Source organism: Lynx rufus, unplaced genomic scaffold (genome assembly GCF_022079265.1).
Source record: "Lynx rufus isolate CCGP_SWC_20201006 ecotype Redwood Valley unplaced genomic scaffold, mLynRuf1.p SCAF_12, whole genome shotgun sequence".
NCBI classification, from domain to species: Eukaryota; Metazoa; Chordata; class Mammalia; order Carnivora; family Felidae; genus Lynx; species Lynx rufus.
Genome location: NW_025814826.1, coordinates 20,787,329 through 20,814,900, shown reverse-complemented (window position 1 = coordinate 20,814,900; position 27,572 = coordinate 20,787,329). Strand labels below are relative to the sequence as shown.

General features: G+C 37.0%; 1 protein-coding gene across 1 annotated transcript in view; it reads right to left on the bottom strand.

Moving 5' to 3' along the window:
• Nucleotides 1–243: 243 nt before the first annotated feature.
• The window catches only part of CUNH8orf34 (chromosome unknown C8orf34 homolog), a 164,279-nt gene continuing 136,950 nt past the window's right edge, over nt 244–27,572 (bottom strand). Inside the window, 2 exon segments of the mRNA XM_047073747.1 lie at nt 244–427; nt 17,168–17,340. Coding sequence (XP_046929703.1) covers nt 244–427; nt 17,168–17,340 — 357 coding nt within the window.

Below are 27,572 nucleotides of genomic sequence, written 5' to 3'. Positions count from 1 at the left end.
GCTTGATTAAAGAGTCAGAAGGTAAAGTGCTGCATATACAAAGACAAAATACAGTCTAATAAATACTTCACATGCTTAGGTCATTTCAACTTCATTCTTACATGCAACTTCATGAAAGTCTAATGTAAATAAAATATGTGTTAAATGGTGTCTTTCCCCTAGGACAAAACTATTCAAAAACTTTAAAATCTCTAAATCACTACACATTTTTACAATGCCAGAGAAGAAGAGAAAGAGAAATTATTAATTTTTAAAATTACCCAGCAATTCCATTGCATCATCTTCATTATCAATATCTTCCTCTGTTACAGATGGGGTAGGACTATGGAGAGACTCAAAAGAATCTTGAGAGAGCATTGCTGCCAGAAGTTTCTTATGTTGCTGTTGCTGCTGTTTTAATCCTTTAGTCTTGGGCTCCACCTTTAAGCTGAAGAAATATTTAAATGTTAGTTTTCAATGATGACAACACTATCAATTAGCTGTGGTAAATAAAGAAAATCTGCAACCAAATTTTCATTCAATTTTTTGCTATGCAAAATTATAGTCGTATTAGTAAAATTCTTCCCAAGGATGAGGGAAATATAGACTATCTTCTTTCCTAGACATCCTTTGGTACCTCATAAACAATCTTCCAAGTAGTTATTGGTGAGAAACATGGCAAACTGTAACTCCTGCCCCATTTAAGGGAGGAGGTGCTAATCAGCCATGTCATTATTAAAGCCCACTGTTGATGCATTTTTTTCTGATTTTTTTAAAAAGAGGAGGCAGAGGGGCGCCTGGGTGGCTCAGTCGGTTAAGCGTCCGACTTCGGCTCAGGTCACGATCTCGCACTCCGTGAGTTCGAGCCCCGCGTCGGGCTCTGGGCTGAAGGCTCAGAGCCTGGAGCCTGCTTCCGATTCTGTGTCTCCCTCTCTCTCTGCCCCTCCCCCGTTCATGCTCTGTCTCTCTCTGTCTCAAAAACAAATAAACGTTAAAAAAAATTTTTTTTTAAATAAAATAAAATAAAATAAAATAAAATAAAATAAAAAGAGGAGGCAGAAAGTCCAGATTATTATGTAAAAATCCCTGATCTACAAACAAATGCATGTCAAGCAAAACACATGTAACGGGATAACTATTATACTATCACAAGACTATTTTAAAATGAAAACGCTAGTTTCTATAACTGAAATAACTTTCCTCACTATTCCTATCGGGCTGCCTAGATGTGGGGTTAGGATGAGGTAGAAGAAAAGATGAAACCAAAATTGGCAATTAAATGTTTCTCAGTTTCTTTGAGTTTAAAGAGTCTTTGTAAATTTGGAGGAGTTTCTTTGTCATAAAGCCAGGCTCGTTTGGGTAAATTCTCTGTCTTTCATGGTTCCCTCTCGCCCAACTTCTCAAGACAGTATCTGATTGGACAACTTACAAGTCCAAACAACAATCACATATAGTTAAAAAATTGTTCCAAAGTTCATCTTTTCTCTATAATCCAATTTCTTTTCATATTATTGCCCAAAGGAAGGAAATGGCAAATGTCTCTTCATGAAAGAAAAACACATGATGTAGAGGAAATCTCTCCCAGGCAAGATGAAAACATAACCTTTCTAAAGGTATTCAGAAGGACAGCCCATAAGGCAAGTGGGTTACATGCATGGTCCCCACTGCCACCAGGCCAAAATGTAGAAGGAGTGTGGTAAAAAAAACAAAAATAAAGAACCAACCAGATAAATTTCATGGCACAGATCAGAACATTTCAAGTTGTCTTAACAGCCGTACTAGGTTCGACATTGTCTAAGAAGAGGATGGAAACAGCAAAATGACTTTGTATGTCATCAGTGGGCAAAGATCAATCAGTCCCACCCCATTGGTTCACCTCAAAGTTAGGGTGGATATGAAAGAGAAGGTCAGGGGAAAGAGGGGCAGAGAAAAACCTTTTGTTTGTCCTGGTTAATGCTAGTTAATAAATGTAGAAGGAATGGTAGAATCAGAAAATCACCATTTCGCAACCACCAACATAGTAACTGTTCAGGCAAGGCCCATCAGTGGATACTAATGCCCTTTGCTGAAAGATAGTTGGGGGGAGATGGACTGTCAAAAATCTCAAGGTGTTTTTAACAGATTACTAACATTTTTAATTGATTTTTTTTTGCTTTGAAATAATTACAGATTTACATGAAGTTCTAAGAAATGATACATTGAGATCCTGTGCACCCTCCCTTTCCACAGTTTCCTTCAACAGTATCATATTCTAAAACTACTGTACAATAGTTTTCTGACAGCGATACAATTCTCTAATCTTAATCAGATTTCCCATTTTAATTGTACTCATTTGTGTGTGTATGCCTCTGCGTGTGTATTTAGTTCCCGATATTTTTAGTATTTGTGTAGATTTCTGTATCATGTATCCACCACCAGAATCAAGAAACAGAACATTTCAAACACCACAAGGTGCCCTCATCCTGCCCTTTTCTGCCACTCCCACCAGACTCCATACCCCTTTTTCCCCATCCCTAACCTCTGGCAACTACGAGTCTGTTCTCCATTCCTACAATTTTCTCATTTCAAGAATATTATACAAAGGGTATCTATGTAACCTTTTAGTATTTTTTTCAGGCAGTCTAATTACCTAAGGATTCATTCATGCTGTTCCATGTATCAAGAGTCCATTCCCTTTCTTTGCTACGGCATGCATGTACTTCAATCTGTCTAACCATTCACATATTGAAGGACATAGGGGTTAAGTTTTATGGCTATGAACATTCATATACTTGCTTTTGTGTGAAGATAAGTTTTCATTTACCTGAGACTAGTTTGGTATTTACGTGTTTAGTTTTATACATAAAACTCCCAAACTGTTTTCCAGAGTGACCAGAACCTTTACGTTCCTGGAAGTGTCATCAGTTGAACAGAAGGACTGGGGAGGAAGGATGGAGGTTTGAGGAGACAAGACAAGGCATGCAATCGTCATTGAGGAGTGTGGACACGTGAACAGACTGGATGAACCCAGAGTATCTTTGGGCAGGACCAGTGACCTCCTAGAGTTTGGTGGTCATGGATTCATAGTGATACCAGCCGGTGTGGCCATGTGTTCTTCTCTAGCCTGTGCCAGTTCAGCCATGGAATAGTCAGAGTTAGATTTAAATAGGGTAGAGTTTTACCACGTAAGTAAAACAAAGGAAAAGAGATGTAAGGGAAATAGGGTTATACCCAATAAATAGATTACAATAATGGGCCCAAGCCAGAAGCTGTATAAGGAGAAAAATGAGGAAAACAAGGTGGATGAGGGGCAAGAAAAACTGAGTGGAACCAGTATATCTAGGTCCCAGTTAAAGTTGGGTACTAGTGGGAACAAACTAGAAAGATAGGAGGTATAGTCAGAGAGTGAAATACCTGAAATTGACATTATGGGTTAGCAGTTAATAATAATGAAGCTTAGATATGACAGAGAAGATAAGTGACTAAAGTAGGGTGGAATTCAAGATCAGTGGTGAAGAGCAGACTAAGGAAGGAGAGGCTAGGTTTGGGAAAGAATCACTAATGTGGATACTAACTTCACCAAGATAGGGAGGGGGCTGGGGAATGTGACAATGAGCCAGATGTATGCATTATTTAGGAAAAGAGGAATGACCTGGGATTTGGTAAATGATTGCTATGAGAGGTGGTGTAAGATTAGCATGTTTGGAAACAAGAAATACAGAACTGGAGACTTTTTTAGGGGGAAAGGAGACAGCAAGATCTGCAAGCAGGAAAGGGGAGCAAGGATGACACCTTCCTCTTTTCCAACTCCATAACCTATAGACTACAGAAGTGAAAACTGCACCATTAGAGAGAAAAGAGTACCCTGCTACTGGGAAGCAGAGCTCGTAATGCAGACAATGGTGACTGAGATGGGGAAAGGTGGGATTAGGGTCCTTCTGACAGCATGTAGGGTCCTGGGCCCCCTCTACTCTGGACTTCGAACCTAAACCTGAATGATAAGGGGATTCTTAGAAGTCCTTCCTGAAGGGAGGTTGCATACAGCACTGAAGTGCATGGAATTTGGAGGAAGACAGACTGGCTCAGCTACTTAATAGTTGTACAATCTTGGGACAGTGACGTAACTACTCTGGGATTTAGTTTCCTCCTTCCTAAATTACAGATAATAATGTTTTCATGAGGATGGAAAGAATTAAGAGATATAAAGCACCTGGAGCAGTCACTAAATAGTAATTAATACCATTATGTGTTCAGAGAATACAACAGGCAGCATCCTGGATATCTGCATGCTTCCTTCAGCAGTATCATCCCACAGAGAAGGAAATGGAACCACAAAGAGGCTTTATGAAAAAGAACAACAGTTGATACTTCAATGAGGTGTTAATATACTCCAAAACTCCATTTCACTTTGGTTTAAAAAGATAAATTCTAAACCAGATCAATGGGAAAAGGATGGCTTAAAGTGGCCACCTGCCTCCCTCAGCCTCTCTCTCCAGGTGGAACCTTCCTTCCAGTCCTGATGGCCTGTATTCTGAATTACCATTTGTTCTCTTCCTTCTGACCCCACCCTTCCCTGGGTGCCTGACCCTGCTGCATTGCATTGTATACGCTTGTTTCTGGACACAGATTGGTAAGTATTAGTTTTATCTGACCCCATGTGCTTGCTCTCTTTGGTGGAAAAATGGATTATTCCTGGGGTGAGGAGACAAGATGCTGGAACAGCATGGAAGTTTTTTGTGTGTCTCATGTCCATGAAATACCACCAGACCAACAGTAAACTATCCTACACACCTAGAAAACTGACTGGAGGATTAACACAACAATCTGCACGACCTGAACCACAGAATTCAGCAGGTACGCAGCGCAGAGAAGTGAACTTGGGGAGCAGAGTGAGAAGGTGCAGGAAGGGAGGTGCTTTTTTGAGCTGAGAGAGCTCAGTTCGGGCGGGGGGAGGGGCGGAATACGGGAAAAGCACCCCTCCCCCAAAAGCAGCTGGAGAGAAAGTGGAAAATTGGAAACAGCCGCAGGGACCACTAAAAAGGGAGAAAGGAGAAAGGAGAGGGTTTAAATTCCATTAAGACTGTAAACAAGGGGAGCACAAAGGTTGCAACTCCACAGCTAGATACCTGGTGGTGCTCTGGTGGGAGGGGAGAATCCCCAGGAACAGAGTGGGGTCTGGGAGGTTCTCGGAACACACGGGGAGAAGCGGAAGGACATTTGGTAGAGACTGTTGAAGCCACCTGGTCCCAGCAGACCCCAGAAAACAGCCACATTCGCTGGTGCTGGAACAAGGTCCTTAAGGCTGAAGCCTGGTGCCAGATGTGTGTTGTGATTTTCCATCATCCCTGAAATGCTGCTGCTACAGTATCTCGAGAACTCTTCCTGGGGCGGGCTGGCACCTGGCCGTAGTCTCGGGGCACCGGCAGCAGCAGGGTCTAGCAAGCGTTCCTGGGTGCAGCTGATATTTGGCCAATGCTCGGTGAGACCCTCCCACAGAGGGACGGAACAGGTCAAAGCCGCAGTCCTTCAGAAGTAAGGGGCCGGGGAAAACAGCCGCATCTGAGACAAAACTCGGGAGAAAGGTACTGCCTGGGGCCTGGTCACAAAGGGTGAAAAAGCGGGGAGTAGACGAAAGCTGAAGACAGAGGATGGGTGCGCGATTGCTGACCCAGGAGAACAGACAAGATAGCTGGGTGGTGCCATTTTAACGGCTCCCGCGCATGCGCATACCCACCTACCACCGCCGCAACAATCCAGCCCGGCAGGATAGCAGCGCCATCTATTGGAGAGCGGAGCCATTACACTGAGCCCCACCCAAATGGGCCAACTACCCTCCTCAAGAACACAAGTCTCACCACCAGCTTAGTTTATGGACTATGAGGCGCTACATAGACTGACTTCTAGGGGAAAATGAAGTAATTTCAGTCCAACTTCAATCTGTTAGCAGGTCCACCTATTCAATGTTCTTTTTTTTTCTCTTTACACTTTTCTTTTTCTTGAATACAGAAAAAGAAAAAACTCATTTTTATTTTCAATTTTCATGAAAAATATTTTTCTTTAATTTTTATTAGTATATTTTTTACTTTTGTGTAAATTTTTTCAAATTCTATTTTACTTCCATCCTTTTATTTTAGTCTACCAAGGTGTATTCACTTTTTCAAATTCTCAAACGATTTCTTTTCTCTTTTTTTTTCGTTTCTTTTCTTTTTCTTGAATACAGAAAAAGAAAAGATTCAAATTTATATTTAATTTTCATTGATTTTCTTTAATTATTTTCTACATCATTCTTTACTTTTGTGTATATTTTCTCAAATTCTATTTTACTACCATCATCTCATTTTAGTCTACTTCAGTGTATTCATTTTTTCAAATTCTCAAACTATTTCCCTTTATTTCTCCCTCCCTTTATTTTTTCTCTAATCTGTCAAACCACTTTCAACACCCAGATCAAAACACACCTAGAATCTAGCATCATTTATTCGATTTGTGTTTGTGCGTGTGTAATTTTTTAATTTTCATATTTTTCTAATTTTTACTTTAGTAATTTTAATTTTTCTACCTCATTAATTCCTTTTCACCCTTCAAAATGACAAAACAAAGGAATTCACCCCAAAAGAAAGAGCACGAAGAAACGACAGCCAGGGAATTAACCAACACAGATACAAGCAAAATGTCTGAACCAGAATTTAGAATCACGATAACAAGAATACTAGCTGGAGTCGAAAATAGATTAGAATCCCTTTCTAAGAGATAAAAGAAGTAAAAAATAGCCAGAATAAAATTTAAAATGTTGTAACTGAGCTGCAATCATGGATGGATGCAGTGGCAGCAAGCATGGATGAGGCAGAACAGAGAATCAGTGATATAGAGGACAAACTTATGGAGAATAATGAAGTGGAAAAAAAGAAGGAGATTAAGGCAAAAGAGCACAATTTAAGAAGTAGAGAAATCAGTGACTCATTAAAAAGGAACAGCATCAGAATCACAGGGGTCCCAGAAGAGGAAGAGAGAGAAATAGGGGTAGAAGGGTTATGTGAGCAAATCATAGCGAAAAACTTTCCTGACCTGGGGAAAGACACTGACATCAAAATCCAGAAAGCACAGAGTACCACCATTAGATTCAACAAAAACAGACCATCAACAGAGCATATCATAGTCAAATTCACAAAATAGGCAAGGAGAGAATCAGGAAAGCAGCAAAGGAAAAAAAAGTCCCTAAACTACAAGGGAAGACCTATCCACAGAACTTGGCAGGCCAGAAAGGAGTGGCAGAATATATTCAGTGTGCTGAATCAGAAAAATATGCAACCAAGAATTCTTTATCCAGCAAGGCTGTCATTCAAAATAGGAGAGATACAAAGTTTCCCAGACAAACAAAAATTAAAGGAGTTTGTGACCACTAATCCAGCCCTGCAAGAAATTTTAAGGGGGACTTTCTGAGGGGAGAAAAGATGAAAAAAATATATATATATGTGTATATATATGTGTGATATATATATATATATATATATATATATCAAATGCAACAAAAGATTACAAAGGACCAGAGAACACCACCAGAAACTCCAATTCTACAAGCATCATAATGGCAATAAATTCATATCTTTCAGTACTCACTCTAAACGTCAATGGACTCAATGCTCCAATCAAAAGACATAGGGTAACAGAATGGATGAGAAAACAAGATCCATCTATATTCTGTTTACAAGAGACCCACTTTAGACCTAAAGACACCTTTAGATTGAAAATAAGGGGATGGAGAACCATCTATCATGGTAATGGTCAACAAAAGAAAGCCAGAGTAGCCAAACTTATATCAGACAATCTATGCTTTAAAATAAAGACTGTATCAAGAGATGCAGAAGGGCATTATATCATAATCAAAGGGTCTATCCACCAAGAAGATCGAACAATTATAAACATTTATGCACCAAATGTGAGAACACCTAAATATATAAATCAATTAATCACAAACATAAACTCATCGATACTAATACCATAATAGTAGGAGACTTCAACACCCCACTCACAGCAATGGACAGATCATCTAATCAAAAAATCAACAAGGAAACAATGGCTTTGAATGACACATTGGACCAGATGGACTTAACAGATATACTCAGAACATTTCATCCTAAAGCAGCAGAATATATATTCTTCTCCAGTGCACATGGAATGTTCTCCAGAATAGACCATATACTGGGACACAAATCAGTTCTAAGTAAGTACAAAAAGATTGAGATCATACCGTCCATATTTTCAGGCCACAACGCTATGAAACTCGAAATCAACCATAAGAAAAAATTTGGAAAGGTAACAAATACTTAGAGACTGAAGAACATCCTACTAAAGAATGAATGGGCTAACCAAGCAGTTAAAGAGGAAATTAAAAAGTATGTGGAAGTGAATGAAAATGATAACACCACAACTCAAAACCTCTGGGATGCAGCAAAGGTGGTCCTAAAAGGAAAGTATATAGCAATCCAGGCCTTCCTAAAGAAGGAAGAAAGATCTCAGATACACAACCTAACCTTACACCTTAAAGAGCTAGAAAAAGAACAGCAAATAAAATGCAAAACCAGCAGAAGACAGGAAATCATAAAGATTACAGCAGAAATTAATGCTATCAAAACAAACAAACAAAAAAAAAAAACAAAACAAACAAACCAGTAGAACAGATCAACGAAACCAGAATCTGGTTCTCTGAAAGAATTAATAAAACTGATAAACCACTAGCCAGTTTGATCAAAAAGAAAAAGGAAACGACACAAATAAATAAAATCAAGGATGAAAGAAGAGATCACAACCAACACAGCAGAAATAAAAATAATAATAAGAGAATATTATGAGCAATTAAATGCCAATAAAATGGGCAATCTGGAAGAAATGGACAAATTCCTAGAAACATATACACTACCAAAACTGAAACAGGAAGAAATAGAAAATTTGAACAGACCCATGACCAGTAAGGAAATCGAATTAGTAATCAAAATTCTCCCAAAAAACAAGAGTCCAGGGCCAGATGGCTTTCCAGGGGAATTCTACCAAACATTTAAGGAAGAGTTAATACACTTATTCTCTTGAAACTGTTCCAAAAAATAGAAATGGAAGGAAAACTTCCAAAATCTTTCTATGAAGGCAGCATTACCTTGATTCCAAAACCAGACACAGACCCCACTATAAAGGAGAACCTAGACCAATTTCCCTGATGAACACGAATGCAAAAATCCTCAACAAGATATTAGCCAACCTGATCCAACAATACATTTAAAAAAATTGTTCACCACGACCAAGCGGGATTTATACCTGGGATACAGGGCTGGTTCAATATCCACAAAACAATTAACGTGATTCATCACATCAGTAAACGAAAGGACAAGAACCATATGATCCTCTCAACAGATGCAGAGAAAGCATTTGACAAAATACAGCATCCTTCCTTGATAAAAACCCTCAAGAAAGTAGGGACAGAAGGAGCATACCTTGAGATCATAAAAGCCATATATGAACGACCCAATGCTAATATCATCCTCAATGGGGAAAAACTGAGCTTTCCCCCTAAGGTCAGGAACAAGACAGGGATGTCCACTCTTGCCACTGTTATTCAACACAGTATTGGAAGTCTTAGCCTCTGCAATCAGACAACACAAAGAAATCAAAGGCATCCAAATTGGCCAGGAGGAGGTCAAACTTTTACTCATCACAGATGACATGACACTTTACATGGAAAACCCAAAGATTCCACCAAAAAACTTCGAGAATTGATTCATGAATTTCAGCAAAGTTGCAGGATATAAAATCAGTGCACGGAAATCGGTTGCATTCCTATACACCAACAATGAAATGACAGAAAGAGAAATCAAGGAAACGATCCCATTTACAGTTGCACAAAAAAAACATAAAATACCTAGGAATAAATCTAACCAAAGAGATGAGAAATCTATACACTTAAAACTATAGAAAGCTTATGAAAGAAATTGAAGAAGACACAAAGAAATGGAAAAAGATTCCATGCTCCTGGATAGCAAGAACAAATATTGTTAAAATGTCGACACTACCCAAAGCAATCGACATATTCAATGCAATCCCTATCAAAATAACACCAGCCTTCTTCACAGAGCTAGAACAAATAATCCTAAAATTTGTATGGAACCAGAAAAGATCCTGAATAGCCAAAGTGATCTTGAAAAAGAAAACCAAAGAAGGAGGCATCACAATCCCAGACTTCAAGCTACACTACAAAGTTGTAATCATCAAGACAGTATGGTACTGGCACAAGAAAAGACTCTCAGATCAATGGAACAGAATAGAGAACTGAGAAATGGACCCACAAAGCTATGGCCAACTAATCTTTGACAAAGCAGCAAAGAATATCCAATGGAATAATGACAGTCTCATCAGCAACTGGTGCTGGGAAAACTGGACAGCAACATGCAGAAGAATGAACCTGGACCACTTTCTTACACCATACACAAAAATAAACTCAAAATGGATGAAAGACCTCAATGTAAGACAAGAAGCCATCAAAATCCCTAAGGAAAAAGCAGGCAAAACCCTCTTTGATCTTGCCCGCAACAACTTCTTACTCAACACGTCTCTGGAAGCAAGGGAAACAAAAGCAAAAATGAACTACTGGGACCTCATCAAAATAAAAAGCTTCTGCACAGCAAAGGAAATAATTAGCAAAACTAAAAGGCAACCGACAGAATGGGAGAAGATATTTGCAAATGACATATCAGATAAAGGGTTAGTATCCAAAATCTACAAAGAACTTATCAAACTCAACACCCAAAAAACAAATAGTCCAGTGAAGAAATGGGAAAAAGATATGAATAGACACTTCTCCAAAGAAGACATCCAGATGGCCAACCGACACATAAAAAAATGCTCCACATCACTCATCATCCGGGAAATGCAAATCAAAACCACAATGAGGTACCACTTTGCACCTGTCAGAATGGCTAACATTAACAACTCAGGCAACAACAGATGTTGGCAAGGATGTGGAGAAAGAGGATCTCTTTTGCACTGTTGGTGGCAATGCAAGCTGGTGCAGCCACTCTGGAAAACAGTATGGCGGTTCCTCAAAAAACTAAAAATAGAACTACCCTAAGACCCAGCAATTGCACTACCAGGCACTTATCCAAGGGATACAGGTGTGCTGTTTCAAAGGGACACATGCACCCCCATGTTTATAGCAGCACTATCAACAATAGCCAAAATATGGAGAGAGCCCAAATGTCCATGGATGGATGAATGGATAAAGAAAATGTGGTATATATATATACAATGGAGTATAACTCGACAATCAAAAAGAATGAAATCTTGCCATTTGCAACTACATGGATGGAACTGGAGGGTATTATGCTAAGTGAAATTAGTCAGAGAAAGACAAAAATCATATGACTTCACTCATAGGAGGACTTTGAGAGACAAAACAGATGAACATAAGGGAAGGGAAACAAAAATAATATAAAAACAGGGAGGGGGACAAAACAGAAGATGGGGAACAAACTGAGGGTTAAATATGGAGAACAAACTGAGGGTTATTGGAGGGATTGTGGGAAGGGAGATGGGCTAAATGGGTAAGGGGCCCTAAGGAATCTACTCCTGAAATCATTGTTGCACTATATGCTAACTAATTTGGATGTAAATTTTAAAAAATTAAAAATAAAATTAAAAAAAAAGATTATTCCTCTCTTAACCTACCTCCTACGCTTCTTTAGTTCACCACTATAGCCTCGCAGGCAGAATCTGTGCCCTTTCTCTTGTCTCTAGGCAGAAATTAAAGGACTCTCTTTGCATTAACGTCCAGGTTGTTGAAGAGATCATAAAAAGTTTCACACTTCATTGTCGCATTTTGGCTTATGCATAAGAGTTCTGTTTTTTTTTTTAATGTTTAGATGTGATGCTTTTAATTTTTTAATGTTTATTTATTTTCGAGAGAGAGACAGAGCACGAGCAGTGGAGGGGCAGAGAAAGAGGGAGATGCAGAATCCAAAGCAGGTTCCAGGCTCGAGCTGCCAGCACAGAGCCCAACATGGGGCTCAAACTCACAAACCATGAGATCATGACCTGAGTCGAAGTCAGAGGCTTAACCAACTGAGCCACCCAGGCGCCCCTATGTGAAGTTTTCATAATTACTTTAGCAGACACTAAGTGTTTTATATATATATACATATACAGGCACTGTGGGTGCTGAGCTGCAGAAATAAAACACATTTCCTTGTCATTCTACTCATCTGAAAGTAAATACCTGTACTTTGAATCTAAGATGTTCTTTTTCATATTGGTCTCACGCAGTATCTAGCACGTTACCTTGTGTTAATGCTCAATAAATAATAAATCACTTTTTCTTTTAGACTCCATTTTTAAACACACTAAATAAAGTAAGAATTAATTTAAGCAGATCTATAGGAGTCTTCCAACTTGAGAGATACAAAAATCCAGGAAATATATTGGTAGTGAAACAGGATAAGGAAAAATATGTAGATTGGGCTGTCAAAGATGAGGAACAAAGGGCAGATTATAAATGTGTAATTCCTATTCAACAGCCAACAATGACCAAGATCATTTTCATAAAGGTTGAAGGAAGTGTTTCCTTTAGTCTTATTAAAATACATGGTTTGGTCATGAAGACAGTGCTAGGCTATGAATCCCAGACACTGATTACGTGTTGACTGCCTAGGAAGAGTCCACCTATGAGTCTATGATTCCACAGGTGACTAGTAATGAGTTTCATAAAAGAATAACTTGAGTTAGGATATATTTCCTAAAGAAATAAATGAATGAATTCCTAAATAAATGAGAAATAACAAATTTTGAACTTATCAAAATGCCCTATCAACATTCTGTAATAAATGTGTGATTTAGTTATATGCCATTTTGGCTTTCAAAAAGAAATGAATGAGTCATAAGATACATTTGTTTTAGATATTTTTAAGACTTCTGTTTTTGATTCCTTTGAAAGATTAATTTTCCATTAATCAACATTCTTTCTGCTTAAAATTTACATTAGAATATCCCTAAATTACTAAGCTTGACTTAGTCTCTGACATATGTATTACATATTTTCTATCATGTCTACAACAGCTAAAATCTGACAATATTAAGGTTATTTCTTTGTTCTTGGACTTCTCATGAAAAAGAGTGTCCTTTGTCCATTTTCTTCCTTCCTATTCTGGTTTATTTTCCATCTTGTCACTTATCACTGCTTGAACGTATGGTACATATTTTTGTATTTATTTACTTGTTTATTGTCTTTTGCTGCCAATTGAGGAAGCTCCAAGAGGAAGGGAACATTTTCAGGCTTCATTAACAGAGATCTCACAAGCAATTATGAGCTTTAATGAAAAGAAACATTTCTTAATGGAAAGTGAATTTATCTTTTTAAAAAATATTTAATATATATTTCTAAATTGTAAGATTTTCTATTCATTTTATGGCATATTTACTGTCTGATAGCAATGTTCACTTAACAAAGTCAATTTACCAGATCTTATAATATGTATTGATATTCTTGTTTTAATAAAGTGATTCAGCTCAGAGGAGTTTCATTAAGCTTTCAAGGCTTGATAAGCCTATTTACAAATGCATATTACGATTTAGCTAGTAATTTTAGGAAATCCATTACCCAGCTATTGCAACGTTTAATTAAAATGGCTTAATATACAATTATATGTTTATTACATTCAATTTTTATTTACATTTGTATTATCAATGTGTGATTATTTTTTAATAACTCTAAATGTGCAATCAACACATAGGCTTTCCCATTAAATGGTTAGACAAGCCATAACAATTGATGCCAACTGGTAGTATCTAACAATCTCAGAAAGCCTTCAATCATTTCCCAATGCCTTCACCTCTCTCTTTTATAAATCCCTGTTCCTTTTCTTGTTCAGATGTTTTAATTTCTTTCTTAACCTTCCTTAATAGGACCTTTAGAGAATCTAAGAAAGAAAATGCCCATCTGCACATACACAGAACACTTTCCACATAATTTATTTTTTTAAATATTTATTTATTTATTTTGAGAGAGAGAGCACACATGCAAGCAGGGAAGGGGCAGAAAGAGAGAGGGAGAGAGAGAATCCCAAGCAGACTTCACGCTGTCAGTGCAGAGCTGGATGCAGGGTTCCATCTCACAAACCATTAGACCATGACCTCAGCCGAAATCAAGAGTCAGACGCTTAACCGACTGAGCCACCCAGGTGCCCCCATTTTCCACATAATTTCATTTAAAGAGATTCACAGGGGTACCTGGGTGGCTCAGTCGGTTATGTGTCTGACTTCAGCTCAGGTCATTATCTCACAGTCTGTGGATTTGAGCCTCACGTCAGGCTCTATACTGACAGCTCAGAGCCTGGAGCCTGCTTCGGAGTCTGTGTCTCCCTGTCTCTCTTCCCCTCCCATGCTCACGATCTGTCTCTGTCTCTTAACAATAAATAAACATTAATTTTTTTTCAAAAATAAAGAGATTCACAGATCTCTTGGGTCCATCAGAGACCATGTAGGGGTCATGAACTCCAGGTCAGTAGCTCTTGTCTTATCCTATTAGTTTCTCCATATTGCCCTTATAACTGCCTTCATATTTTCACCAACTTAACCATTCAGGTGACAAATGTGTATGCTAAAGTTGCTAACCCCCTTCATACAATGGTCTATATGCAGGACCTTAGGAAAAAAATTGGCTATGTACTAAAGATAGAGTGTTATAATAACAGCCACTCAAATAAGAGTTGAGCAATTAACAACAGGAAAAACTGTGATAGGAAGGGGCAAAAAGTTAAGATAGACTATAAACATTCCTTCTTATAAATAAGCTTTATTTAGCAGATATCTACTAACAGCCTTCTATGTGCCTCCTTCACTCACATAACAGATGTCTACTGGCAATGACAATGATCCAGGCCCAGTAGGGGAGAGAAAAATGGAAGAAGTCATCTTTGAAAATTAAATCTCCTACCGAAGTCTATAATATAATTTAGTCTGTTAATGTTTAAGACTGGTAAGTTATACTACAAGTTCATTACTAAAAAAAAAAAGCTAACACTCTAGTTATAGCCTCTAGAGTCATTAAAAAATTTCCCCCAATCCATTTTTATTCCTCCAAATAAAATCTAATGCTATGTGAATTCCTGGTATAAACTCAAAATCCTGTTTTGTATTAGAAGATAGGAGAGACATAGTTTCCCACCCATAGTTTGTCACTATTTTTTAAGCCAAGTTCAGACACACATGCATTCTTTCTGCTCTGCTGGGGCATCGAGGCAGGATTTCACCTTTATTCATTTCACAGGTAATACTTCAACTCATAATTTAAAGACAGAGAATAATAAAACTAAACATGACGTTTCATAACAAATATTTGAAAGAGAGCTTCATGGATTGAGTTTTCTGGGTAAGGAATTTGACTAGTAATGAAGGAAAGATTCCCCTTTATTGGGTATTCAAGAGGGAATCAGAGCTCACTGAAGCTGGGAAGAAAATAGAAGCACTAACATTTGCAATAAATAGCTCCGATTATTATTATGACTAAATGAAAGCAAAATGAAAGTTGACATTTCTCTATTTTACATTAAAGACCTGGCAATGAATAAAGATAAAGGTCTAGTGGGTTTCATAAGTCTGGTATTAAAAATAAAATTACCCTCATTGACAGGTGAAATTGATCTGGCATTTCACAAAAGAAGGTAAATGGATTTTTAAAAATGGTTTCCTTCTCCTTATATAGGACTATTTAAATAATTTAGAAGTTATTTTTCATGGAAATAGAATCAATTTTCTATATGCCTTGAAGCACATTAATGAGAATTCTGAATTTCCTTCCTTCTAGTCAAGTGATAAGTCAAAATAAAAAACCCTTGAAAGCTATTACATTGTAGAAAATACAATTTTCTCCTTGAGAAAGAATAGTTACTGGTTGCTGCTAAATTTAATGTAGGAAATACAAAGTTACTGTGGCCATGCTATCAATAGGAAAATCTCTTCTGCGGTGGTCAGCTAGTAGCACCCAAAGAAAGTTTTAGCTCTGTCACATTTTAACTCAGGAGTATTTAAATCTGTTTTCTCAGTCTCGTGTAAGTCTTGCCTCCATAATGCTTTTTCACTCCAACTTCCTAGTGGAAGTTTTCATTTCGGGTTTTACTCACTGCAATTGCTATTAAAAAAAAAAAAGGTTGTTCTGAATGCACTTTTTCTAATAAATATGATCTGGACTACCCAGGTGTCAAAACTACCCTACTTCTACTAGCATATGGAAAGTTAAGGCAAATCTCCCACCACCATTTTGAGTCATCATAGGACTGAGTAAGTGAAATACAGACTTACAAATTTACAAATGATAAATACTTCAAAAATTAAACACAGCAAATGAAAAGAATTGTGTTCAATCAGGGGCACCTGGATGGCTCAGTCAGTTGAGATTCCAACTCTTGGTTTTGGCTCAGGTCATGATCTCAGGGTTTGTGGGTTTGAGCCCCACATTGGGCTCTGCACTGACAGTGCAAAGCCTGCTTGGGATTTTCTCCTTCTCCTCTCTCTCTGCCCCTCCCCAGCTTGTTCTCTCTCTCTCTCTCTTTCTCTCTCTCTCAAAAAAGAAATAAACATAAAAAAATTTTCTTTAAAGAATATGTTCAAACATAGTTACCAGCTCCAAACCCAAGTGGCTCTAAACTAAGGTTTTTCTCTTGTATTCTCTTGTATTCCTCTTGTATTGTATTGTAAATTTCTTGTATTTAATATCTCTTGTATTCTCTTGTATTTTCTCTTGTATTTTCTCTTCTGCTTTGTGCAGTCTATTGCACATTTAATAATTTTATTTCCCCTAATAACCAACTACATTTCTCTGCTAAATGAGAAGCCCTCCATCTCCAGTTCTTAACAATCAGTCACTCCCTGCCCAGCATTATAGTGGGTCTCGGCTGACAGCCTATGTATTTCAAATTATTTCTCTATTTGGTCTTAGTAGCAAAGAGATGGTGACATTCTTAGATATAAAGAAAAAATCAAAACCAAAATCTAAAAGCAAATCTAGTAAAACTTTAATTTTAAAACAGAGAAATTAACTTTTAGCTTATGTGGAACCCAACATAATTTTCTATACAAAATTGCTAAGTTATCGTCAAAATCATGCACCTGGATTTATTTTCCCTTTAGCTTTTAACGACTAACCAAATTCAGAATCCTGGAAAGCATCTCATCTCACCTTCCTGCAGGGCTGGAGCTAGTGTCTTCATTTTCCCATTGTTCATTTTTACTTCTTGGAACTGGGGGCTGTAGCATTTCAGCTGCTAGTGGGTCAGCATCATTCTCTTCTCGACCAATCCATTCTCCAATCACACGGGGTCTCAGAAGAGAAGAATTAAATGCCACTGTTTCCTAAAGAGGAGAAAAGAATATACTGACTCAGATCACTTATTCTTATTAATAGGACGGTAGGGAAATAATTTTGTCTACAGTTTCAACTACTTCCGTAAATCAAAATGTTCTTTTTCTTTCCGAATTGACTAAAAATTTCCATTTTTATTAGATGACTTATTCTTTGTAATTTGTGCTGACTCCTTTAGGTCACCGTGACAAAGGATCCAGGAATGAAATCTTTTATTTGGAATCAGAAGGCTGCATGTGTGTTCTCAGGAAGAACGAGCTGAGACTAGCATTTGTGACAGAAAGAAAAGTGTGCAGTAAGGTGCACACAGTGAAAGAGCTTAGTGTTACTGGGAAATGATAAAAATTTCTTAGGAGGAAACTGGGGTGAGGTAAGGGAATAAAGTCAAGAGACGGCAGTGGAAGGATGGATTGTCTCCAACTGTGAAACATTTTGGACTTGGAGCCATCCAGTGTAGGTTAGAAGCTGGGCAATATCAATAACAGGTATGCTAGCTAATCAAAACATGTTAAAGTGATCTTTTTTCATAGACTTGGGTATGATGTGGCTCTTTAAATGATACTTTAACCATTTAAATCATTTAATGTTTTGAAAGGTTCTACTATCAAAATAAATAAATAAATTTTAAAAAAGCGATGCCTGGATAGCTCAGTTAAGATTCCAGATCTTGACTTCAGCTCAGGTCATGCTCTTACAGTTTCTGGGTTGGAGCTCTGTGCAGTCTATTGTACATATTGTACACTGGCAATGCAGAGCCTGCTTAGGATTCTTTCTCTCTCCCTCTCTGCCCTACTCATGTGCGCTCACTCTCTCTCTCACTCTCTCTTTCTCTCTAAAAATAAATTAATAACCTTTGAAAGGTACTCAAATACTAGATGTGAGTCATTGCTAGAGATATCTCAGTAAGTGAGAAAAAGGCCAGTTAAAAGCAGTGCCTACTCTATGATTTTAGTTTTGTTTTAAAAATTCATATGGGTGTATATCAATGTTTTGTGCTGATCTCAGCCTATCAATAACCAATGTTGTGGTTCTTATTATGATTGCAAGATGCCCTTCATCAATAACCATCAGGAAGCTCAGAAAAATTAAAAGTTTATTGTTTATAAGGCCTGCAAATTACGCAGCACACCTGGGGCCACACTGTGAGGTCACAGGTTGACAAGAGAGAGAGAGCTAGCAAGCAGAATGTTGGGGTTCCGTTTTTATTGGGGTTGAGGGTGGAAGCCTAGGGTTTTGTGGGCTCATTCTATATTGGTGAATTTAAAACAGAAGAATGGGAATTTAAAGCACAAGGAGAGAAAAAACAAGAGGCCCAAATGGTCAGTACTTGAAATCAACCAAGATCTCTAACACCAAAGAGCTTCAGTCAGGGGAGGTGGCCTGGCTCTGTATCTAGTCTACTGTGACTGACAATGTGTTTACTGGAGACAGCCATCTTTGAAGTGGACACTTTGACAATCAAGGTTTAAGTACAGCATTTGCATTACAAAAAGGAAAAATAAAACCAATTGTCAGAGTTTATACTATAATTCATCATTCATACACTAATCCTACTCATTTATTCATTTTCTTATATTTATTAAGACCAACCATGTGCCTGAAACAGCTTGATTTGTTGGGGAAACAATGGTAAGACCAAAATTTTGTGGATTTATCTAAAAAGAGGAACTACAGGTAATTTTAGTTTCTTCTTTGGGTGCTTCCTTCCATGTCTTTGCAATATTATGATTAATAGAAACTCATTGCCAAAAGAATGAGTATTAAAAATATCCTGATCTGAGAAACAGGCTTGCATTAAATTATGTTTGCTATAGTTTTTAGTATGACAAAAGTTTTGAATAATTTCTTAAAGATGCAGACCTGGCCTTCTGAGTTTTTATAATTCTCCAAAATATTATACAAATATAACACAATAAAAATATGGCATAACAATATACAATGTAATATTAATTAATCTGCAAATATAATACCAAAGGCAACATGTGAAATATGATTAGGACATATTTCATGAATATCCAAGTGATATAAAGGGACAGAAAGTAGTTATATATCTTAATATTGATTCTCTAGCTCACATAAAAATATACCAGATAAATTTTAGTAATTTAACAAATAATCAGAATTCCTTCTGTATTTATGTTCCCACAGTCAGGAAATCAAGGAACTATTATGGCTGTCAACTGTGAAATCACGTAATCAAATTACTGTTTTGAAACTACAAGAAAGGCACATTCAGGTATAACAATTTAATACGATTTGAAGCAAAAGAATTAAAATTAACAGCAATATTGTTAAATTTTAAAACTGTATTTGTTTTTAAAAGCAAGCTGAGGCAAAGTTCTGTTTTAGAATTTTAAAAAATTATAAATACATTCACAGCCTCAGAACCAGTTTTGATCTATGCGTCTGAAATGTTACTTATTTTGTGAATTTCACTTGCTTCAAATGTAAAACAGTGCAGATGCGTATTACAAAACCCACTGTATCAAATGAATTAGTAGGTAGCACAGTTAAACCACAGTTTTCTGTACATATGCTAGATGCGATTATTTAAGGATGTGGACTACGTTAAAACCACTTCTATATTTGTGATATAAATGTGAAACAAAAGGTGAAAAGAACAGCAAGAATGAGCAAGTTGGGGAAGAGTGGATGCTTGGTTGTGAAAATGCGCAGAGTAACAGAACAGAGAATTGATGGGGCAAATTTTGATCCTATGAAGTTTTATTTTATAGATAGAATATTAAAAAGGTTGGATAATTAGTTCAGTGTTATTAACTGCATTTATGTAATGAAGCAGAATTGGGCTTGGAGATTTATCTTATAGGCTCAACAGAGAAGAATGGGGGCAAGAGAAAGGAGTGGGTTTGGGCACTATCGATGAGAAATGTGAAATAGAATTTAGAGTTGAATGTGATCAAAAGTTGAGAGCTGCAGAGAATTTTCTAGAAATAGCTTCCTGGTCGCTTACTGGGAAATTAAATAAAATGATAGATGTCACTGCTGTGGAGAGTAGAGCACTGAGAGAAGGATAAATTGTTTTAACAGTAGCTGAAAGCAGAAATTCGGTGGGAAATAGCTGATGGGCAAAGAAATACAAAGAGCCGCAAAGAAGGTCAGAGGAGTTAGGAAGTTAGCATTTTACAAGTGAAAAAACCGGAACTCTACTTTTCTTATTTATTAGAATGATCAAAGCTCTTTTTATATCTATGCCTTCTTAAAATGTTACATTTATAAAAATTCTTGAATGTAAAATATCTACTTGTAATAGATTAAAATAGCAAATTTTCCTTGGATGTATCACTTATATTTGATTAAGCATAACAAACATAAATTTTTATGAAAGGATTTCAGTGAAGAAAGCAGTTCTTAACACTACATACAATGTACTACAATTATCACTACATAGCAAAAGACATTTTAAAATGCACATTAAAAGCAGTACGTTCTTGAAAATATTTTAAGTACATGGTAAATAATTTAAATGTCAATTCTAAACAATGTAAATACTAATTATTCCTCAAAAATGTATAAGTACTGGGGCACCTGGGTGGCTCAGTCAGTTAAGCATCCGACTTCGGCTCACGTCATGATCTCACGGTTTGTGAGTTCAAGCCCCACATCGGGCTCTGTGCTGACAGCTCAGAGCCTGGAGCCTGTTTTGGATTCTCTGTCTCCCTCTCTCTCTGCCCTTCCCCTGCTCCTGCTCATCTGTGTCTTTCAAAAATAAATGAATGTTAAAAAAATTTTTTTCTAAATGTATAAGTACATATTCCTTTGCCCTCCCTAAGATCAGAAGTCTCTAGAGTTGAGATTCTTAAGCAAGTCTGTTTAAATTTAATAAGAAAAGCATTTATGGCCAAAAATTCACCCAAGATCACAAATTTGCTTAGTATTTCCAATCAGCAGAAAGCTAACCTATCCAAGAAGAAGTTACAGTAAACCAGGCCTACTCTGTCCAAGTAGCCTGCTCCCACTGGCTAATCCACAATGAATCCAACTGCTCTCACCACTGGTTATCAGTACATGTGATCATATTCCACATTATTTGTTTTCTCTCCTTTTTTTAACTTTCTATTTATTTTTTTAATTCCACTGTAATTAACATACAGGGTTATATTCATTTCAGGTGTATAATACAATACAGATTCAAAATTCTATACATTACTCAGTGTTCATTATGATAAGTGTACTCTTAATCCCTTCAGCTATTTTGTCCATCCCCCCTCCAACATCCCTTTGGTGACCACTAATTTGTTCTCTATATTTAAGAGTCTTGTTTTTCCTGTCTTTTTTTTTTTTGTTTGGTTTGTTTCTTAAATTCCACATGAGTGAAAACATATGGTACTTGTGTTTCTGATTCACTTATTTCACTTAGCATTATACCCATAGATCCATCCATGTTGCTGCAAATGGCAAGATTTCATTATTTTTTATGGCTGAGTAATATTACACTATATGTCTATCTATCTATATATACCACATCTTATTGATGGACACTTGGGGTGCTTCCATATTTGGCTACTGTAAATAATGCTGCAGTAAACACAGGGGTGCACATATCTTTTCGAATTAGTGTTTTCATGTTCTTTAGGTAAATATCCAGCAGTGGAATTACTGGGTCATATGGTGATTCTATTTTGAATCTTGAAAAACCTCCATGCTATTTTCCAAAATGGCTGCACCAGTTTGCATTTTCACCAGCAGTGCACAAGCATTCCTTTTTCTCCACATCCTCCTTGCCAACACTCATTTCTTGTTTCTGGTTTTAGCCATTCTGACAGGTGTGAGGTGGTATCACTGTAGTTTTGATTTACATTTCCATGACGATGAGTGATGTTGAGCATCTTTTCATGCTTCAATCTTCGGCTCATTTTTAATTGGATTATTGGTTTTTTGAACTGTATAACTCTTTTTATATTTTGGATATTAACTCCCCATCAGATATGTCATTTGCAAATATCTTGTATTCAATAGCTTGTCTTCTAGTTTTGATGATTGTCTCCTTTGCTGTACAGAAGCTTTTTATTTCCATGTAGTCCTGATAGTTTATTTTTGCTTTCATTTCCCTTCCCTCAGGAGACATATCTAGAAAAATGTTACTACACATGATGTCAAAGACATTACTGCCTGAGCTGTCTCCTAGGATCTTTATGGTTTAAAAACTCACATTTAGGTCTTTAATCCATTTTGAGTTTATATTGTGTGTGGTGTAAGAAAGTGGCCCAGTTTCATTCTTTTGCAAGTTGCTGTCCAGCTTTCCCAACATCATTTCTTGACTTTTTCCCATTTAATATTCTTGCCTCTTTTGTCAAAGATTAATTGACCATAGAATCACAGGTTTATTTCTGGGTTCTTTATGCTGTTCTATTGATCTACGTGCCTATTTTGTGCCTTTACTATACTGTTTTGATTACTACAGAATTGTAGTATATCTTGACATTGGGGATTGTGATTACTCCAGTTTTGTTCAAGAATGTTTTGGCTATTTTGTGGTCCCATGAAAATTTTAGGATTATTTGTTATAGCTCTGTGAAAATGTTGTTTGTATTTTGATAGGGATTGCATTAAATCTGTAGATTACTTTGGGTAGTATGAACATTTTAACAATATTTGTTCTTCTAATCCATGAGCAAGAAATATTTCCCATCTTTCTGTGTCCAGTTACTTTCATCAATGTTTTATAGTTTACAAAATACAGGTCTCCTCACCTCCTTGCTTACATTTATTCCTAGGTCTTTTGTTATTTTTGGTAAATTGTAAATGAGATTGTTTTCCTAATTTCTCTTTCTGCCACTTTGTTATTAGTGTAGTGTTATTAGTCTATAGTGTATAGGAATGCAATGGATTTCTCTATATTGATGTATTCTGCGACCTTACAGAATTCATTTATCAGTTTTAGTAGTTCTTTTGCAGAGGTTTTAGGGTTTTATATATACAGTATCATGTTATCTACAAATAGGGAAAGTTTTACTTCTTCCTAACAAATGTGAATGAGTTATTTATTTACATATGTATGTATGTATGTATGTATGTATGTATGTATGTATTCATTTTTCATGTCTGATTGCTGTGGGTAGGACTCCCAATACCATGTTGGATAAAAGTGGTGAGAGTATTGTCTTGTTTCTGATTTTAAGGGAAAGCTGTCAGTTGTTCAGAACTGAGTATGAGGTTAGATGTGGGTTTTTCACATATGGCCTTGATTATGTTTAAGTATGCTCCCTCCTAACCTACTTTGTTGAGAATTTTTATCATGAATGGATGTTGTGCCTTCTCAAATACTTTTCTGCATCTATTGAAATTATCACATGATTTTTACCCTTTCTCTTGATATATCACATTGATTTGAAAATATTGAACCACCCTTCTATTCCAGGAACAGATCCCACTTGATCATGGTGAATGATTTTTTTTAACATATTGTTGGATTCAGTTGCTAATATTTTGTTGAGGATTTTTGAATCTATATGCATCAAGGTTACTGCCCTGTAGTTCTCTTTTTTGTAGTGTCTTTATGTGGTTTTGGTATCAGAATAAAGCTGGCCTCAGAATGAATTAGGAAGCTTTCCTTCCTCTTCTCTTTTAAAAGAGTAATTTGAGAATAACAGATATTAACTCTTCTTTAAATGTTTGGTATAATTCACCTGTGAAACCATTTGGACCCAGACTTTTGTCTATTGGGAGCTTTTTGATTACTGATACGATTTCATTGCTGGTAATCAGTTTGTTCAAATTTTCTTTCTCTTCCAGATTCAGTTTTGGGAGGTTATATGTTTCTAGGAATTTATCCATTTCTTTTTGGTTGTCCAATTTGTTGGCATATAATTTTTCATAACATTCACTTATAATCTATGCTGTCAGTTATTGCTTGTCTTTGCATTTATGATTTTATTTAGTTGTCTTATTTTTTTTATGGGTCTAGCTAAAGGTTTATCAATTTTATTGATCTTTTCAAAAAACCAGTTCCTGGTTTCATTCATCTGTTCTACTGTTTTTTGTTCTTTTGTAGTTTCTTTATTTTATGTCTGCTCTACTCTTTATTATTTCCTTCCTTCTACTGGTTTAGGGTTTTGTTTGTTCTTCTTTTTCCAGCTCTTTTAGGTATAAGGTAATGTTGAGATTTTTCTTGCTTCTTAAACTTCCTTCTTAGAACAGCTCCTGCCGCAGCCCAAAGATTTTGGATCATTGTGTTTTCATTTTCATTTGTCTCCATACATTCTTTATTTCTTGGTTGACCCATTCATTGTTTAGTAGCATTTTATTTAGCCTCCACATACTTGTGGTCTTTCCAGATTTTTTGTGGTTGATTTCTAGTTTCATAGCATTGTGATCAGATGTGATGCGTGATGTAATTTCAATCTTTTTGAATTTGTTGAGACTTGTTTTGTGACCTAGCATGTAATCTATTCTGGAAAATGTTCCATGTGAACTTGAAAAGCATGTGTACTCTTCTGTTTTAGGATGTAATGTTCTGAATATATTTATTAGATGCATCTTGTCCAATGTGTCATTCAAAGCCACTGTTTCCTTGCTGATTTTGTTTGGATGTCTATCCACTGATATAAGCAGGATGTTAAAGTCCCCAACTACTATTGTATTACTATCAGTTACTTCATGTTTGTTATTAACTGCAGTATATATTTGGGTGCTTTCATATTGGGTACATAAATATTTATAATTGTTATATCTTCTTGTTGCATTGTTCCCTTTATGATTATATAGTGTCCTTGTCTCTGATTACAGTCTGTTTTAAAGTCTATTTTGTCTGATATAACTACTGTTACCCAGGCTTTCTTTTCACTTCCATTTGCATGATAAATGCTTCTCCATTCCTTCACTTTCAATCTGCATGTGTCTTACCTCTGAAATTAGTCTCTTGGAGGCAGCATATAGATTGGTCTTGCTTTTTTGTCCTGATCTTTCATTTGAGACACATCCCTCTGTCTCCTCATTTTGTCTATCACTCTGTGCCTGTTTTCATGTGTCTGAAGAGTCAGTTACATCTTCTGCTCTTTAAAATAGTGGCCTTATGAAGGAGAGGTCCTGCAGTGCCCTGTAGTACAATGTCTCCTATTTACCAGACCCTGGTGCTTCAGGGATGTCTCCTATGTGTGCTGCATGTGCCTTAATATTGTGGCTGACAGGGTGCCTGGGTGGCTCAGTCAGTTAAGCATCCAACTTTGGCTCAGGTCATGTTCTTAGAGTTTGTAAGTTTGAGCCCCACACCAGGCTGTCTGCTGTCAGCACAGAGCCTGCTTCAGATCCTCTGTCTCCCTCTCCCTCTGCTGCTCCCCTGCTTGTGTGCACACTCTCTCTCTCAAAAAATAAACCTATTTTTTTTTAAATTCTATTGTGGCTGAGCCATTTTTGCCTTCAGTCCTGTCATGTGCAATGGCTCTCTTTGCCCTTTGTGAGCAGGATTTGGTCCCTGTGTTGGTAATGGGGAGTGTGGGGTCACCTTGGGCTTGTGTTTGACAGAATTGTGGTCACAAAGAACTGCAGAGTACTCTCCCTGTGTTATCTCCTGAGAAACTTTTGTTAGTGGGTGGGGCTTGTAGTCAGACCAGAGGTCTACCCCCAGCCCACTGCTGGGGCTTGCAGTCAAACTAGTATTTGTGGTTACCTTACCCTCTCCCAGGGGCTGGAGTCATGTTGGCGAGGTGATGGCTCTCGTCAAGGCTATTTGCACACTAACAGGCTTGCGGCACTACTTTGCACGAACTTCTGCCGAGGGTGAATTGGAGAAATGTGTCCACAGGAGAATGTGAGGGCAGGGCATAGTGTTATTAGCAAGCTAGGTGGAGAGTGTTCTTGCTGGCTCCCATGTATCTAGGCCAGAGAGGGGACAGGGGAAGAGGGAATGGTTCCTACCAGCAACTTTGTTCCTGGAGAAGTCTCCTAAAGATCCCTGCCTCTCCAGCACATGTTCTGAGACTAGCAAATAAATCTCAGGCATTTTCCAAACTGCTGCTTCTATGCTGTACCTCAACAGGGCTGTTAGTTATTCTGTCTCTGTTGGGGTGGGACTCAGTTTCCTATCATCTGTTGTCTCTCCCAGAGCCAAGCCCAGTGATTTTTTAAAGTTCCAGGTGTTTAGCGCTACTGATTGTAAGAACTCTCAAAGTCAAGCCCCTCTGATTTCCAAAGCCAAATGTTATGGCTATTCATCTTCCCAGGGTGGGTCCCCCATGCCTGGGGTGCCTGATACAGGATCTGCTCCTTTCCCCTCTCGTGTCTATGGTCTCTCCTCGCCATGGACAATTCTAGGAGTTAGCTTGGTCCCGACCAAGTCTCTACCCTTCCTACCACTTTTGATGTGGCCTCTTCTCTAAGTCCCGTTGTGAAGAGTCTGTTCTTCCAGTTCTCAGGTTGTTCCCTGGGTTACTTACAGTGATGTGGGTATTATCTAGATGTATCTGTGGGATGAGGTGAGCCTAAGATCCTCCTACTCTGCCATCTTCTCCAGAAGTCTGTTTTCCCTTCTTAATAAATCAAGATGCTCATGAAAGGCTGGGATCACATCTTAAATTCCTTTGTTTTCCCCATAATAACTAGCATAATTATTTCATAAAATAAGTATAAAATTTGTATTAAGTGAATTTTAAAAATTCATAGAAGGAAAACCAACACAAATGTTGGTAGTAATGAAGTATCATTATGTCATATCACAAATTATGAAGTATCATTATGTCTAACTAAAAGTCGTATAAATGATTCATGGACAACACTGATTAATATATTTTTAAGCCATTTCAGCATAAAGTCTACAAGATGTGACTGATTTAAAATAATTAAATATTCTGTACAAATTCTCAAGCTTTTGAGTAAATTATTTTAATCCTACCAATTCACAAAAGGAAAATTATGAAACACATAATTACATATTAAATGTTTAACCTAATAGCCATTGTTAAACTAATCCACACATTGAACTTGAATTAGAGTTTAAAGGAAGTAATGTAAGTAGACAGTTAAAAGCTTTTTTCTTACTGTCTCTTTTTTAATTTTTTTCCAGCTTTCAGATATAATTGATATATTTTATGTAGGTTTACATTGTATACTGTCAAGATTTGACATACATATATAATGCAAAATGATTACCATAATGAAGTTAACATACTCATCACTTCACATAATTAACATTGTGTGTGTGTGTGTGTACGTGTGTGGTAAGAACTTTCTTAGCAACTTCCAAGTATACAATATAGTGTTGTAAACC